The following is a 17,304-nucleotide window of genomic DNA, read 5'->3' as shown; positions in this document are numbered from 1 at the left end:
TTTTCTTCGTCGATCAAAAGTGCATCAATATATCACAAACATCTATTCAATTACCTGCTTATTGCAAACAACTTGCATTGATTACTGGCATTTAGCTCTGCTTTTGAATTTATGTGTATTGGAATCTCTGTTAGCCTGTGCACCTGCTAAATATACGATGAATATAAGCGTGGGATTTCAAATACGGAATATTGTTTGCGGTAGCAAATACTAGTTGATTAAACTTCAAAGGATTATTAACCTAGTAGCATATCAACTAAATTGAGATACTCGTGTAATTTCATGATGGAAGTGGTTTATTAGAAATTCTCGAATTTACCTGTAAACAGTGATTCTGACTGCCCCCCGCCCCTTCACTTAATGAGGGAGCGTCGAGACACTAATCCAAGCAACGCAGTAACCCAGGGTAATCTAAAAGTATCCGAACATTCACATAACATTGAAACCATGTAGAAAATGTGAAATCACAGAATATTCGTGATATTGGAGAAGTGACGTACGCAAGGGGTTTCGGAGGCTAAGCTCCCCTTTAGTAAGATATGATGAAAAATATACATTTACACTATATATAAATCAAGTGTTCTAAAAATGGAGCCAACGAACTACAGAGCAGTATTCTACAAGTTAAACTAAAGCGAAAAATATAATGTATATAATTATATACCTTTCGGGTCTTTTTTTTTTGGAGATGTGAATTGCACTATATGGCAACATCGCAGATAAAGAACCACAGAGAATATACACCAAGCCAAAAAATACATCGATTACATCGATTAGTTACATCGATTGTTTGCAGATGAAAATTAAAGTCGATAGGCCTATATGTTGACATTAGCACCACTTACTAGCATTAACAATCGATATATGTGCTTATGTATCAAGATGGTCCTTAGTTTTCGACTTTCGAGCTTTTTTGATTCCTACTCCTTAAGGTGGTTCCGAGACGAGGAAGTTTCGATTCGAATAATTTTTCACATTCTGCCGAAAATTGTACATTTGGGCCTCTGTTCTGAATTCTTATAAACTATAATTTATCATGTCAGTATTATTAGAGCTACATTTTACCTCTAAAGCAGTTGCGTCATTTTGTCCCAGTAAATATAAAGAAAATTAGGACTCTACTGCCAACAAATTGCAAGGAAAGCTTTTTTTAGTTTCTCTGGTAGAAAAAAGCATTCTGAACAACATATCAAAAATTAGCAAATTTTAGACTTCCATTTGACCGCCATTTTGAGCCCCCATTTTGGATTTTGTTACTAAACACCTTTCTCGGAAAAAGCAATTATATCTTCTCACAGAATTAAAATACAGAAACTTCGTTCTTGTGTCAAATTGATGTTAATAGATAATATAAATAAGGAAAGGCGGTGCAGTCTTGTGATAATGCCTCCAAATTTAAATATGGCTTCCGTTATTCCAAAAATTTCGTTACTTCGGTTCGTTATCTGTCTTAATTGGCACATAACTATGAAACAATTGAAGTTTCCAAAAAAATCATCCGAAATGGTCGTTATAGAGTAGAATGTCCTCTTTTCGTTGACATCAAAATCATTTCTGTATCTTAATAATTAAGCGAGCTAGACCATTTTATGTGGCGAGAGTATTTTCTTTTATAACACTGAACTCCGCCATGTAAGGCAACATGTCTTTTCTTTAAATAATGTAAAAACTTTAATTTTATAAAGAGAAGTATCTGAATTGTTCTTATAAATTAAAGAAAACAACTATAATAATAATAATAATAATAATCAGTACCGTATTTACGATTTTGTTTCGGGGGGCATTGCTAACTTTTGGAGGTAGGGCTTTGATTGGAAATGTGAAAATTCTGCAAGATATTTCATTTACTTTACTACAGTAAGAAAGATTTCGGGGGAGATTAAGCCCAGAAGCCTCTCTTAAATATGCCACCGATAATGCTGTATATCACAGGATAAAATTTTTGTGAAGTGTTGGGCACTCTCATGTATACATCCAAGTCAGCCATCTGTGCAATTCCTGCCCATGATTGATATGTACCCTGGAAACAAAACATGCATTCTGTCAACTCTTAATTTCATTTATGAGCTAGCAGTGAAATAAAAAATGCCAATTATTGTTACCTTTGACCAGCCATTGTTTTGGAAAACTTCTGAAATCGTGAGTTCAGTCAAAAAGAATGGCCAAGTGAAAGATGCTATTTTGTTATTTTGAAGTTTTCATATCTTAATAAATCTATTGGGTGCTATAGGTACATTAATGGAAGACAGTGGACAGAAGAGATCTTAGCAACAGTCTACAGTGAAAATACAATCATACATGCTATATCAGGAAAAGCAGTACAGCGTGCATTACGTGGGCATCTTATGGTCAACCAATGGCTTACGAACTTAATTATTTCCAAAATTATTGAAACAGAACCTGGGTTTGAGGGCCACATTACCGAGCTAGAACAGTTGTACTGTCAAGTTGAAAAAGGGTGACTTAGAGCTGAACATGCTTGAATCAGATTGTATGGCGCGTATAGTTTCTGCTGTGCATGAAAGAATGTGTTAATAGTCTCAGGAGTCAAAGACAAGCAGACGTTGGTGGAACTATACGCAGATGTTTGGTGTAGTCAGGGAGCTAATTCATGTCGATCGATCAGATCATGGACAATACATCTACACGCTATTTCAGCTTGTTTGCCCATATTTGCTGCTGCAGATCACCAAAATTATCTGAACTCTGCTTACCTGTACCTTCACACCATGAAAGCTTGGATATAACTAACCCTGAAGTGAATCATAAGTTCATGCAGGGATACCATGTCATCAGAAGAAGTAACAGATTCTGTACCGATCTTAGTTGTGACCTGGTTATTGAGCAGACGCTGATGAGGTCATTAGAAACCACAGAGGACTAACAAGAGGTAATGGAATAACAGAGAAGCAAAGGGCAATCTGGACAATATCTTCTCCTGTATCCTCGTTTTACAACTTTTCCATGCAGGACTTCTGTGATATGCAATATACTACTTGTGAACAGCAGAAAGAGGCAACTGCTGCAAGAATAGCTCGTGATAAAGAGGATGTGGCTAAAATTGCTAGTATGCTTGAACTATATTCCTCACTGTCTCAGGAAGTGGCATTGCATAATATTGTAACTGGAATAAATGCAGATAATGATGTGAATGTCCATGAGCTTTTCAGTGTCGATAAAGACATTGTTGCTCAAATGGAAAATCAGTCCACATTTTCATATACACACAAACGCAACATTAAGGCAATCACGTTTGCATCAGCAAAGGTTGTTCAGGTATCGGAAGACAAAACGATAGATCCTACTCTTTTGTTTCAACGGCTCTTGGTTGTGTCTCAGAGTGGAGATTTACACTTAAATGAGGTGATGAAGTATGAGCTTTCTCCATGCTCATCTACACTGTCTGGAGCTAAACACAAACTTAGAAAGGCAGATAAACCTGCACTTCTTGAAGACATAAGAAAGCATGCTACTCTTACGAAAGCTTCAACCTTTTCCCTATACTGTGCAGTATATTTCGGATAGAGGTTCCCTCTTACATAGCCTTAACTGGTCTCAAGGAAGTACTTACAGCTTCATTGCAGATCATTATGCATGTTTTGTTGCAGAACGATATGGAAAAAGCAACTTTGTTTTCGATGGCTACAGAAAGCCTACCCCAAAGGACAATACTTGAACGAAGGAAGACAACTACAACAATAGTAGTCAATGTCACGAAAGCAACAAAATTTGTTGAGAAAAAGGAGGACTTTCTCTCTAATGGAAGCAACAAACAATTATTGATAAAAATAATTACTGTGCGCCTGAGATCGAAAGGATGTCAAGTAATACAAGAAGAGAGAGAGAAGCAGATGTCGACATTGTAAAAGCTGCAGTTGTTAAGTCACTTACCCAGTCAACAACCCTCGTCGGTGAAGATACGGTTCTACTAATATTGCTTCTCTATTATGGCTATACAGATAATAAGGGTCTGTATCTACAATCAGACAAAGGGAAAGCTCATGTTTACAACATTACTGCCTTGAAGAGCTTGCTGGGGAAAGATGTATGTACAAGCCTGTTATTTGCACATACCTTCACTGGATCAGATACTACTTCACGAATTTTTGGTATTGGGAAAAAAGTCAGTTTTTGAAAAACTTAACAAAAATGGCATTTTGCGTGAATGTGCACAGATTTTCTGTTCTTCAAACACAGATCCAAAAACTGAGAAAACTACCGGGGATAAGGCAATGTTATCTTTGTTCAATGGGAAAGAATCCGACACATTACAATCGTTGCGAAATATCTACATTTGAAAAAAAAATGGCGGTTAATAATTCATTTGTAACACCCGAGCGCTTTCCACCCGCAATTTCTGGTACAAAATACCACTCACAACGAACTTACTTTCAGGTCATGGCATGGATGGGTCTTAGTCAAGACATGGATCCTACTAAGTGAGACCGGATTAATGAAGCGAACAAACTGATACCAATAATGGTGGATAATAAACTCACTTCTGTCAGCCTTCTAAAAATGATTCACAGCAGCTGTACATGTGGATGTATCATACGTAAATGTACGTGTAAGAAATATTGTCTCGATTGCACAACAACGTGTGGCTCTTACTATAATGACAACTGTGAAAACATCACAAATGAACCCCTGATGGGTGATGAAGAAATTTAGGGTACTTTTTATATTAGCATAATATGAACAAATAAAAGGAATTTACAATTAATTGCAGACAATTCTTTTACAGACATTAAGACAAAAGTTATACAACAAAAAGTGGTTGTTAATGAATAACATTACATACGTTGTAAACTACATGTTGTACTTTAATGTTTAAAAAAACATACCAGTGTTAGGCATGCCAATTACTGTATTTTGATTTATTGTACAGCGGTGGACACTTCTAAATGGTACAGCCATATGGATATTTACGGCTAAGGTGTACCATTTAGAAGTGTCCACCGCTGTACAACATAATTTGTGACCACTCTATTGTAAATATGAGAGCTGGTAATAAGACACTTTCGTGAAAGTTACACCATTTTTATTACATTATAATTACATCCTTTGTAATGCTCCTATGATATGCATTATTATTATTATTATTATTATTATTATTATTATTATTATTATTATTATTATTATTATTATTATTATTATTATTATTATTGTTATTGAAGTTGTTTTCTTTAATTTATAAGAACAATTCAGATACTTCTCTTTATAAAATTTAAGTTTTACGTTATTTAAAGAAAAGACATGTTGCCTTACATGGCGGAGTTCAGTGTTATAAAAGACAATACTCTCGCTACATAAGATGGTCTAGCACGCTTAGTTTTTAAGATACAGAAATGATTTTGATGTCAACGGAAAGAGGACATTCTACTCTATAACGACCATTTCGGATGTTTTTTTGAAACTTCAACGGCTTCATAGTTATGTGCCAATTAAGACAGATAACTAGTAATGAGCAAATGCATGACCAAGACCAAGACCAAGACCAGGGTGGTCTTGGTCTTGGACTTGGTCTTGCACACCCAGTCTTGGTCTTGGTCTTGCACTGGAACCTTCGGTCTTGGTCTTGGTCTTGGTCTTGCTTGCAAGAGTCTTGGAAGTCTTGCTTTTAAGAAATCTTATGCTTTTCATAGGTAAATTTTACTCTGGATATAAGGGATAATAAAATTCTACAATGCTCCAATAGTAACGTAAATACAATGTATGTTTCTAAATGTAACATAGTTTATCTTCGTGTAAGTATGATAGTAGTGTACAACGTAAGTGATGACCTTTATTTTTTATTGGGTGCCCACGTTTTGCTACTTATAAGATGAATCACGACATTTCGTAATCTTTTTATATTTTTTAACAGATCCAACACTTCCTGACTCCCAAACTGGGGAGGCTACCCCTGGGACGAATGAAAGAAAATCAAAACGGTACAGATTATTGAAATACCATGAACTGCAAAATTATTTTTACACTCTAAAGGTGTCAGATTTTTCTTTTCAACCACGATTAGCTAATGTTTGTATTAAACAAACTTATAATTAAATATTGAGATTTTGTTTTACTGATTCCAATGGAGCAGAAACATGGATATTACGCAAAAGCGATGAAAAAAATTGCAGACTTTCGAAACCTGGGCATGGAGAAAAAAGGAGAGAATTAGCTGTGTTGAACGAAAAACGAATGAGAAGGTATTAGAAATATTAGCATTAGGAGAAAAGAGAAGAGTTTTAGATATTGATAAGATTAGAAATAGGAACTGGTTGGGATATTGGCTGTGGAGGACGTGCTAGAGGATATGGTGAAAGGAAAGAGAGACAGGGAGCAAAGGAGATTGTAGTTGAAGGAAGGTATTAAAACAGAAAATTGCTACATTAAAAATAAGTGCTACATTTAATATTTTACCTATAAACGTTCTTTTTGATAGAACCGTCTGCCCAAGTGAACCCATGATTTTGTCAGTATTGAAGAGGGTATTACTTAATAAGGCATATTTTTGGATTTGGGGGCCAGAATGTTTTGATTAAAATTCGTGCTTTCTCGTTATATTTTCTGTAACTTTTATTTCTTCAAGTTAGGTTAGGTTAGGTTAAGTTACTAACCTAACTTGATGGTTTATACAGATGGGCTTTCTCACTATATTTTCTGATTTTTTTAAAGGCTAGGTTAACATCAACTCATTCCCCCTGTAAATTTCTGTTTATTTTTTAAATCTAAGTTTAGCCCCCTAAATTCAAAACTATACCCTTAATTATAATATTTCCCCATTCTCTAATAATCCTAACTGTAATAAAGAAACAGCATATTAGGAAACTTTAAGTATCAATATCTGAAATCTTCAAGAGCATCTTATTATACTAATATTTTATTTTTTTATTGTCATTGGCTTGATTAACAACACCGGAAAATGGAAACTTTTCCCTGAAATTCTCAAATTCACAGCGGATAACTTGGCACTTTGAAGCCTAATTTCTTTTCGTTCTTTCGCTTAGCATTACCTTGCACACTTCAGTTAGTATTTCTATTGAGAAAAGAAAACTGGGTCTGGTTTAGACAGTAGTATATGCATGATTTCATTAAGGGGAAGGGCTCAAGATCCCAAATTCACATCATTTAAAGTGTTTATATACAAATTTAAATATAGTCATGTTTATACACTTGCGTAATATCTTAGTGAAGGGCCGGGGATTTAATCCCAGAAATTCCTCCTTGCGTACGCCACTGGGTTTGGAAGTAATTTGCTACAGATGGCGTAATATATTTTTACGGATGCTCTGTCCAATTGTACGGAAAACATAAACTAACCTGTGTTACTTGCTCACTATAACATAGTGTTCCACGTAGTCTGCGTCTGAATAGGGAAACGCACGAGGGACTAAACTGTAGCGTAGGGTTGCGTCTGTAGGGAACAAACGCGTTAGCGAAGGTAGGTATGTGAATAAAGTAAATTTGGTTTCTTACTTTATGCTAATACAACTATTTTTTCTTTATCTTTGAAAGTAATGCCATTGTTCGTGTCTCTGTAAGCATGCACATTTGACTTTGCTTTGCAAAATTAATCGCTTTCGTTTTTCTGTTTTCTTTTTTTACATTATCTTGAACTATTAACTTTACTTGATTGACTTCTTCTTCTTCTTCTTCTTCTTCTTTTATAAAGGTGAACCACTTAAATACCCTTAACCTCTCGCAATGCATATGAAAATAGTAACTATCACCGCGAACGAACTTTGCGCTGCAGAAAATGAACTATAATGGACCAACATTTAGTTGAGGAACAGCCTTTTTTCGTGTTACAATTGCGTTAATTTTTGTTAATATGGTATTAGGATAGGTTTGGTATTTTAAATTTAGATAATGGCCCCCTTCATGTAAACCTTAACCTTATAATGTTGTATGTTCTATCTAACCTATATTGAAATAACTTACACTGTATTAAGGATTCATTTTCACTTTTGAAGAAACCAAACTCACCCAATTTCAACCAAATTGAATGCTCTTGAGATATCATTAAACGTCAGATTCGAGCTCATTACCCCATCTGCGCAGAATTTACAGGAATTAAGTGACTTGAGAGTACAGATTTGATGCTTCATGCCTCCAGCTACCTATGCGTCGTTGATTCCATGACCAACCGCGTTGCTGCTGTCCTGCGAGTCAAAATGTGATACTAGATATTAGGTCAGTGGTCATAATGTTTTTGCTGGTCAATGTATGCATTCCAAATATGAAATAACCTTTTGATAGCAATAAGCGTTAGCCTGGGGATCGTGGTTTGTCCTTGAAGCTTGTGCAGTCCACTTTGAACTTGAATTTTCAAACTGATAGTCATGTGGCAACTAAAGCTTGATTGTTCGTATATGGTATTCTTTGTTAAGCTTCCATAGGCTTTTTGGTCAAGCCGAACTCGTATTTCATTGAAGTTATGCTTCAGATTTCGAAACATTGTCGTTGAAGTTTAAATTATGAAAAATAAGTGAAGCTTAGAATCTGGTGCTAGGAATCAAACACAGGTTCTCCCGATTACATGGCATGCATAATCCAAATGCTCTAATTCGTCCGTAACTTGTGAACACATGCTACATGTGCTGCTATAGATATCAAAAAGATAGAGTAAACGAAGATGAAAAGAGAGAATTGATAATGGTTGTAGCGCCTGTCCTAAGACGCCAAGTCTATTGCAATGGCGGACGAAAGTAGAGAGTTAGGTTGGATTGAGTTAGGTTAGGTTAGATTGTGATAGCATACTTCCTCAAGTTTCCTGCCGAAATCAATGTTTCTTGTGACTGAAGTATCATCAGCACAGCCCTGATTTATATGCAAAATACATGTTTATAGTAAGACACAGAAACGTATGGGAAATATTTCTCTCTTTCCGACGGACTTGTAAGGATTCGTTTGAGACGCATATGATAGCGCATATAAGTTCATATTTTGAGTGAAATTCGATGTGCATGCATATTTCGTAAACTTTGCAGGATATTGCATATTTCCAAATTTTATTGCTGCATACTAGCATATTTCAGGGTATATCACAAGAAAGTAGGTTATATTTAAAGTGAACTGAATTATTTTGTAAACGTAGATGTAGAATAAAACATATAGAATAACAGAATAACGTGTTGTATCATAAATTAGTCCACCTGACTTCTCTTGTAGACGGTCTTTATCACGTAGCAGTAATAATCAAATGTCAATTTCCGGAAGTAGACGCACTTGTATCAAATGTAAAGAAAACTATTCATGAAAGGTCCATCGCGCGCACGTATCTTTCGCGAAGTAGCGAAAAATGTTCCGCTACCTCCGCAACACTTTTAAACCCGATGGAGCTTGTAAGTAGAAGCTGTGTTGTATTATGCAGAAAACTTAAATCAAGTGAAGACAGTTGTACACTCACTAAATCCAGATTATGCAGCTGCTATTTGTGTCACAAAAATGTTTCTCTATAAGTGACATTGATAACAAAATGAATACATACTCAACCACTTCTCGAGAATACCTGAAATTATTAGACAGTCGGAATGCTGTACAATGCTTTACTGCATTCACTCTTCTTGTTGGGCAACACAAACTTTGTCCAGTGAAACTCACTGTGTTGCGAAAATACCGTCAGATAAACCTTGAAAAAGCATTAGGCAAAAATCACAGGTACAAAACAATCTGCGACATTGCAAATGTACATAAAGATGAAAACATGAAACTGGAAGAGGACCTTACACAGAAAGACATTTGGTGTTTCTCAGATGCACCAGTGACTCCTGCTGATGTAGAAAGAAACTTTTCGATTTACAAAACATTTCTCACTGATAAACGCAGACGGTTTACAGAAATAAAAACTATGGAAAACGCTAATAGTTCAAGCAAAAGAGGTCATTAAGATGAGATATTTTTTTATAAGAAATTGAAGTTTTATTTTCTTAGTGTATATTTCAGTTCATATGTTAAAATTTTAATGCATATTTTAGAGCATATTTTTTTAAATATTTTTTTGTGCATATTTGCATGCATATCTCGGGGTTGGTTTATGCACGGAAATCCGGGCTCTAATCATCAGCATAACCGCTTCTGCATTGTATTTTATGTTTCCAATTTAAATGATCTAATACTATTTACGATTAAAAACTAGAATTTGAGATCGACAATTTTAGATTAGCTACATTATATCTTCTCAATGTATTGTAGTTTACGTAGATTAAATCAAAACTAATAAAATCCCTTCTTCTTATTCCAAATTTATTTAGGATTAGTTTTATTATGCCTTACACAACACTTCAACTTGTAATTTTCTTAAAATTTTTCTATTTATTACAGAAGAATCATGGTATTTCTAAGAAGAGGAATATCGTCAATGACTCGTCTTCTTACTGAAGCATCAGCAGGTATGATAACTTCGTTCCCTTTTAGAAAGAGCATATTATGAAGAAATCTTCACAAATCAGTAGACAAATAGGCCTATTAATTAATTCAACAGAAGTAATGTTCAGTTAGCGTCTAATTTTGGTTTATTTTATATATATATATATATATATATATATATATATATATATATATATATATATATATATATATATATAAAAGCTATGTACACCACATATTAAGATCGTAAAATCGATCCAGTGATATACGACCACATATATCGATGTGCACGTGTGCTATAGGAATAGCTAGCTACATTTGAATAGAGCTCCTCTTCAAATCAACAGGAAGGTTAAGGTTGTAGTGATTCCTTTAAAATATCATTTCCTCAATGTCCCGGTTACTTCTAAATACAAAAAGATAGTTTAAGCAAATAGAATATATTTGGTCTAGGAATTAATTCGTGCGGGTGGACAAGAGATGGCGCAACGAACGGAGCGTCCCACAGTTCCGTGTATCCACACATGTGTTGCAAACCCCTGTCATCGCGTATCGTTCGTAGTATAGGGCAGTGGATTAAAGCGTCAACAACACCAGTTTGTAGTTAAGTGAACATGGCGCAATTTGTGCCTGATAAAGTGTTTTTGCGGGGTGTCCTGCTGTATTACTTTAACATGCAGAAAAGTGCGACTGAAAGTCATCGTATTTTGGTGGAAGTGTATGGTGACCATGCTCTAGCTGAGCGAACGTGTCAGAAGTGGTTTGCACGGTTTAGAAGTGGTGATTTCGGCTTGGCAGACCAAGAGCGAGCTGGACAGCCAAAAAAATTTCAAGACGAAGAATTGACAGCATTGCTCGAGCAGGATTCGTGTCAAACGCAGGAACAACTTGCAGCAGCATTAGGCGTTGATCAAACAACAGTCTCCAAACGCTTGAAAGCCATGGGAATGATTCAAAAGATGTCACATTGGGTTCCACATGAATTGAAAGACAGAGACGTTGAAAGACGAAAAACCATTTGCGAATTGCTGCTTCAACGACAGAGCAGAAAGGGGTTCCTGCATCGAATTATTACGGGTGATGAGAAGTGGATCCATTACGAGAACCCTAAACGAACAAAGGCCTGGGTGAAACCAGGTGAACCAGGTCCATCACAACCAAAACGAGATATTCACTGTGATAAGGTTATGCTGTGCATATGGTGGGATATGAAAGGTGTGGTGTACTATGAGCTGCTGCAACCGGGTGAAACTATGAATGGAGAACGTTATCGACGACAATTAATGCGTTTGAAGCAAGCTCTGGCCAGAACACGACCAGAATGGGAGAACAGACATGATAAACTTATTGTTCAACATGATAACGCTCGCCCACATGTCGCAAAACCGGTCAAAACCTATTTAGAAAATGTCGGATGGGAAGTTTTACTCCACCCGCCGTATTCACCAGACGTTGCTCCTTCGGACTACTACTTGTTCGATTGCATGAACAACGATTTGATTGGACAGCGGTTTACTTCTTCAGAAGATATCGAAACATGGGTCTCTGACTGGATCGCTTCCAAGGATGAGGACTTCTTTCGCCACGGAATCCGTACATTGCCTGACAGATGGGCGAAAGTGGTGGCTAGCGATGGACAATATTTTTCTTAAGGTATTTATGTATTTTGTGTTTGTACTACAGCTTCAATGTGTGCGTACCAACCGCACGAATTAATTCCTAGACCAAATATGTAAACAAGCGAGTCACTCTAGCTTCAAACTACAGGTTTTCCAATATGTACATGTCGGAGTGTAAACAATTTCACAGTCTTGTGTTTTGTTTCTACACCCATTAAATTGTTTTACCGTCTTGAATAAACAACACTTCATATACTCTACTTTAAGTGTCATAGTCTGAGCCACGCTAAAAGGCAGGGTGTCCTAAAAGTTTTTCAGAAATCGAAAACCCTAAACATTTCAAGTAATAGGCATTGTATTTCAAAGAAATGAAATTTCTTACATGAAAAATTTTGAAATCTTACTTTTGATACAGTTGGGTTTATCGTCAGATTTTTAACTAGGAACCATTCACGTTTAAACCTTTATGCAATCCTTTTGAATCCGAGAATTACGCTCTTATGGTGTTCATCTGGAATATTTACTATTGCCCACGTGATTAATAAGATGCTCTCGCCTCGTCTCGTAATTTTTTGTAGAACTCTCGTCTCGTCTCGATTATTGAAAAAATACTTTCTCATCTCGTCTCTTTTTATAAATTTATGTACAAAATTTCTGCCCTGACTTTCCCTTAGTTTTATCTAGAAGTTACCAGAATTCTTCTGCGTCCCGAGAGTACACGAAGAATATGATATTACAACATGTAAACCATATTTATTGAAATGAAATGATATTAAATTTTAATTTAACGTCCCACGATTATGCCCTTTAGGTTTAACGAGACATAATTAATGAAAGTAAATGATTGCGAAGTTATTTTTTAATGTTCTCTCACCTAAGATCGAAAATGGAACCTTGTGCTCCGAAAGCCACTCGATCAGCACAGACGGCTAAACTTCACCTATTATTCGAGTATATTGTGTAATAGCTTGAGTATCTTTGAACAGGCTCGAAACCAGCTAATGAAGTTTGAGGGGGAAGCAAGTCATTAAAAATTCTCTTACAAATATCTAAATTGTGTTTCTTGTATTGAGATCTGCAGCAGCCACGAAAAGTTTAGGGTGGTCAGGTCCCCCTAGCCCCCCTCTGGTTGAGGACCTGCCTTTGAATATTGATAAATCTCTTCATTTATTCGTACAACTTGTTTATTAATTTATAGTTTTATTATATGAGTTATTTAACACTAGAACAATGTCTCAGATCTTAAACTTATCTTAACTAGTGTTGTGATTAAAAAAAAAAATCTCTTCTCATCTTGAATTCGAAAACCTACTTCTTATTGTAAGTCTCATCTCGAAGACGAGACGAAAATCGAGATGAAACGAGAAAGTTCTGGTCTCCAAGGCAACTTTAAGATTATTCGGAATCACATAACTTACCTTGCGTTTTTGGTACTCTAGACTTGCGGGTTTCTTTGCTTCTTGATATGCTCCAAAAACTAATCATCACACGTGTAATGTGTAAGGGATATTGCCGGACAAATCGTCTCTCTCTTGCTGTCAATAAATCCCTTTGCAGAGCGACAACTGCCGAACTTCAAAGGCAAAGTGTGAATGACACAATCTTGGAGAAAGTGGAAATCATTAATGAATTAATAATGCCTACCCTCGCAACATCCTGCAAAAGAAATGTCTGAAGCATATTAATATAAATGACCCCGTCCTCCCTGAAAAAAATGGTCCAATGAGTCATAAACTTTGCACGGATTGTCAAACCTTCAAATTCAATTAATTTTGCCAGACACATGGAATGTAGTCTCATCGGAAGAAATAATGAGAGGCATAATCCAAATATAATGACTTAATCTGGTAAACATAACTAAAATTTCTTCTTGATGTCACAAACATTGTCTATCTGATCATATACAATCTTAACCTGCAGAGGTTGGCTTTTACTGTTCTTCTGTACGATACTGTGCAACGTAGACAGTTTCAGAGTCAGAGCCAATCGTTTAAGTGATTTATTTGAATTCGGCTCTGCGCTCTCCTGCACTTTATTCATAATATTGTTGCTTGTTCTGGGTTTTCCACAACGTAGCAAATCTGATACATTTCTCGTTACCTTTAACGCATCGTACCACCTCTCAATGTTTAACGTTATGTAGATTTCTCTCCGCTCTAAAACACAAAACGTTCAACTCAGCAAGCCATTAACGCACTGGGATTTTCTCTGAATCGACGCCTCTTTCGTGATTACCTACATACATGTGACCCAGTAGTGTAGACAGAAAAGATACAAGGTATTCGCGTGTATAACAAATCTTATTAGATGTAATCGGTGAATTTTGAAATGATAGAGTGAAGAAATTTCCAGACACTTCAACTTTCCTGTTCGTCTGCAGATGGAAGGAGTTGCTTTCGAAATGTCACTTCTGTTTATGCAGTACGAAACCACTTTGGCAAACAAGTTGTAGACCTGCTTACAAATGTATACTCACTTTGTATTCTTATCTTTCATGACCCAGGAACTCTAGAGTTGGCTCATAATTAGCAGTCAAAATTTCTTATAATACAGAAAAATCGTAATGCATATATATTAATGTAAAATAGCAAGTCCCAGGGGAAATGAGTTTGAGCCCTACTCTGCATCCATTGCAGAAACTTAGCGTAAAATTGTAATGGGAAATGCAATTAAAGTTTCTAATAACTTTCGACGTACATTATATGCCTCTAGTACTTCGATTTCTAAGACATTCCTTATCCAAATCTCTTTGTTACAAATCTTTACAAATTTAAAGACATAGAGAGACAGAGAATTTTACTCACTATAAATAAATTTGTCTTAGAATCTTAAAACTTACCGAAGTTGTTATTCATTTAAAATTTTGATCTCAGTACAAGTTTCACTTTAAATATTAGTATCCATAAAATTTGATATTGTACATATCCATAAATTACTCATCAACTGACACTAAAATTATACTAGACTAGAATGAACAACATTAAAAGTTGATTCATGGTTCATAGTATAAAAAAAATGAACAAGACCATAGCTAGTAATAAATTTAAGTGGAGGAAGGATATAAAGTTTTTGGGAGGTGACGTCGTATCTTTTGGATAATTATTCAGCATAATTTATAGACATGAATAACGAAAATTCGAGTCACCTCCTGGGGGTTTACTGAAAATGTACGTTATGAAATTGGCTCGTACTCATTTATCCTACTTTTAGACTTGAATTTAACTCTGTACCAAAAATAAAAGAAAGAAAAAGAAAGAAAGAAAGAAAGAAAAAAGTTAGTTACGCGACTTTGCTCAGGGTAGTACTATGTATTATTTGAATTTTTATATTTGGGAATGAAGGTGTTTATCTTATTGACAGAAATACCCATTCTTCACGCGGGAAGAATAAAGTTAATGCAAAAGAATTCAAACATTTGAATGGTGTGCAACATGGACAATCGGAAAAACTCAGGCACTATGGTTCACTATACATAACTTTTACATAAATTTTGACTCCAATCCTCCCTTGAATCGAGAATCGAAAAAAAGGCTTTGTACGCGATTAGGTCTAGTGAAGACATATCTGTGTACAAAGTTGATGACTCTAGATGATTTCTCTATATGGGAAATTCTAATGACAGGCCCACAGATAAATAAAATATTATTTTATGTATTAGTAAGGATATAATTAAACAGTGGGTCTTAATAAATAAACTGGCTTCAGTAATCCACGTCTACAATTTTTGGAACTCAATATTTGAACAATCAAAAATCTACACTTTTTTAAACTCGAAATTTCATTTTTACCAAATCTTACCCCTTCCTTTTAAAGTGCCTAAGTTTACCTCTTTGGTTTAACAATATTAATAGTTTGTTACCAAAAATCCATTTTTTTCGGAACAAATATATAAACATTTCTTTTGATAGTAAGCAGTTATTCTTTAATAATGCTGAACCTTAGTAGCAATGTACGTTTCTTGGATGAAGCCTTACTTGATATGCCTTCTGTATGCTAATGTTACAAGAATATTATTTCTCGTATTATGTGACTTTTAACCTCACACAGAGCGAATAAACATGCACTTACCTATTTTCTTTTGTTTTCAGAAATTACTGATGTGTCCAAAGAAATAAGAAGATTGGATTCCTTGACAAAATCCACTATGAAAAGTGACATACTCTTTGAACGGAAAGGAAATGTGGGTATAATAACGTTAAATCGTCCTAAAGTATCCAACGCTATTAGTCCTACAATGGCAGAATGCATCCAACTGGCGCTGAAGGCTTGGCGTGGTAAAATATTTCTAGTATTATTACGGGCTGAGGGATCTACGTTTTGTGGAGGAAGTGATACGGTACAAGGAAACAAGTATATACAGCGATATAATTGCGCCCTACACCTTGCGAGTTTGTATGCAAAGACATTGAAAATTATCCGTGAATATCCCGGGTTTTTTGTCTGTCTCGCACAAGGTCCAGCTGCAGGATATGGTTTTAGTTTTATTCACGTTTCCAAGTTTGCGGTGCTACGTAACAATGCTTATCTCTCAAAGCCAGAATCTGCATTAGGATTGTGTGTTGATAACGGCAGTTCTTATGCGCTCTCTCGCTTACCCTCGGCACTGGGAACATATCTTGCTTTAACAGGAAGACCTTTGCTTGCTACTGATGCATTGCGGTTAAGAGTTGTGCATCATGTATGTTCAGACGAAAATTTCCACAATTTGTGCAAGGAACTTATCACTATCCAGCATCCAACGGACGAGAAAGTGCGAGCAATGATAGAAAGACCTGGTAAAGAGCTTGGTTTGTCCGAGTCTGATCACATAAGAGAACAGATAGAGAAACATTTTAGTCACGAAAGTGTTGAACGAATTATTGATTCCCTTTCTAAAGATGATTCTAAATGGTCGCAAAAAACATTAAAACATTTGGGAAAGCTTAACCCTGTTTCACTTATATTGTCCAAGTTATTGCTAGATGAAGCACGGGACAAAACTTTCGCTGAGTGCCTTTACCAGGAAAACCTTATTTGCGCAAGATTGGCTGAAAGTCCTGATTTTAGAGCAGGTAGGTTATAATAGAGTCACTACAAGATATAAATTGTTCGTAAATAAAATACTGTAGTCCTGTTTATTTACTCGATTGAATGACTAGTTTAAAGTTGTTAATTTCTAAGAGTTTTATGCTAAAATACTACAAGAAGCACTTTTATAAAACTATAAGCTATAACTTCTACATACAGGGTGGGTCATAATGATGGAACATATTTAAAATACATTTGTGGAGCATGTTAAACACATCATTTTATTATCAACTAAGAATTACGTGGAATGCATTCCCAAGGG

At 35.6% G+C, this 17,304-nt stretch overlaps 1 protein-coding gene across 1 annotated transcript in view; it reads left to right on the top strand.

Annotated features, from left to right (window-relative positions):
- The window catches only part of LOC145667811 (uncharacterized), a 174,204-nt gene that overhangs the window by 141,005 nt on the left and 15,895 nt on the right, over positions 1-17,304 (top strand). The window contains exons 3-4 of the mRNA XM_081735243.1: positions 10,312-10,379; positions 16,064-17,026. Of these exons, the coding sequence (XP_081591369.1) occupies positions 10,312-10,379; positions 16,064-17,026 (1,031 nt within the window). The remainder of the gene's footprint in view (positions 1-10,311; positions 10,380-16,063; positions 17,027-17,304) is intronic.

This window comes from Thermobia domestica, chromosome 13 (genome assembly GCF_964235325.1).
Source record: "Thermobia domestica chromosome 13, izTheDome1.hap1.1, whole genome shotgun sequence".
Lineage (NCBI taxonomy): Eukaryota > Metazoa > Arthropoda > Insecta > Zygentoma > Lepismatidae > Thermobia > Thermobia domestica.
Note: the sequence above shows the minus strand (reverse complement) of the source record. Positions and strands in the feature narration are given on the sequence as shown.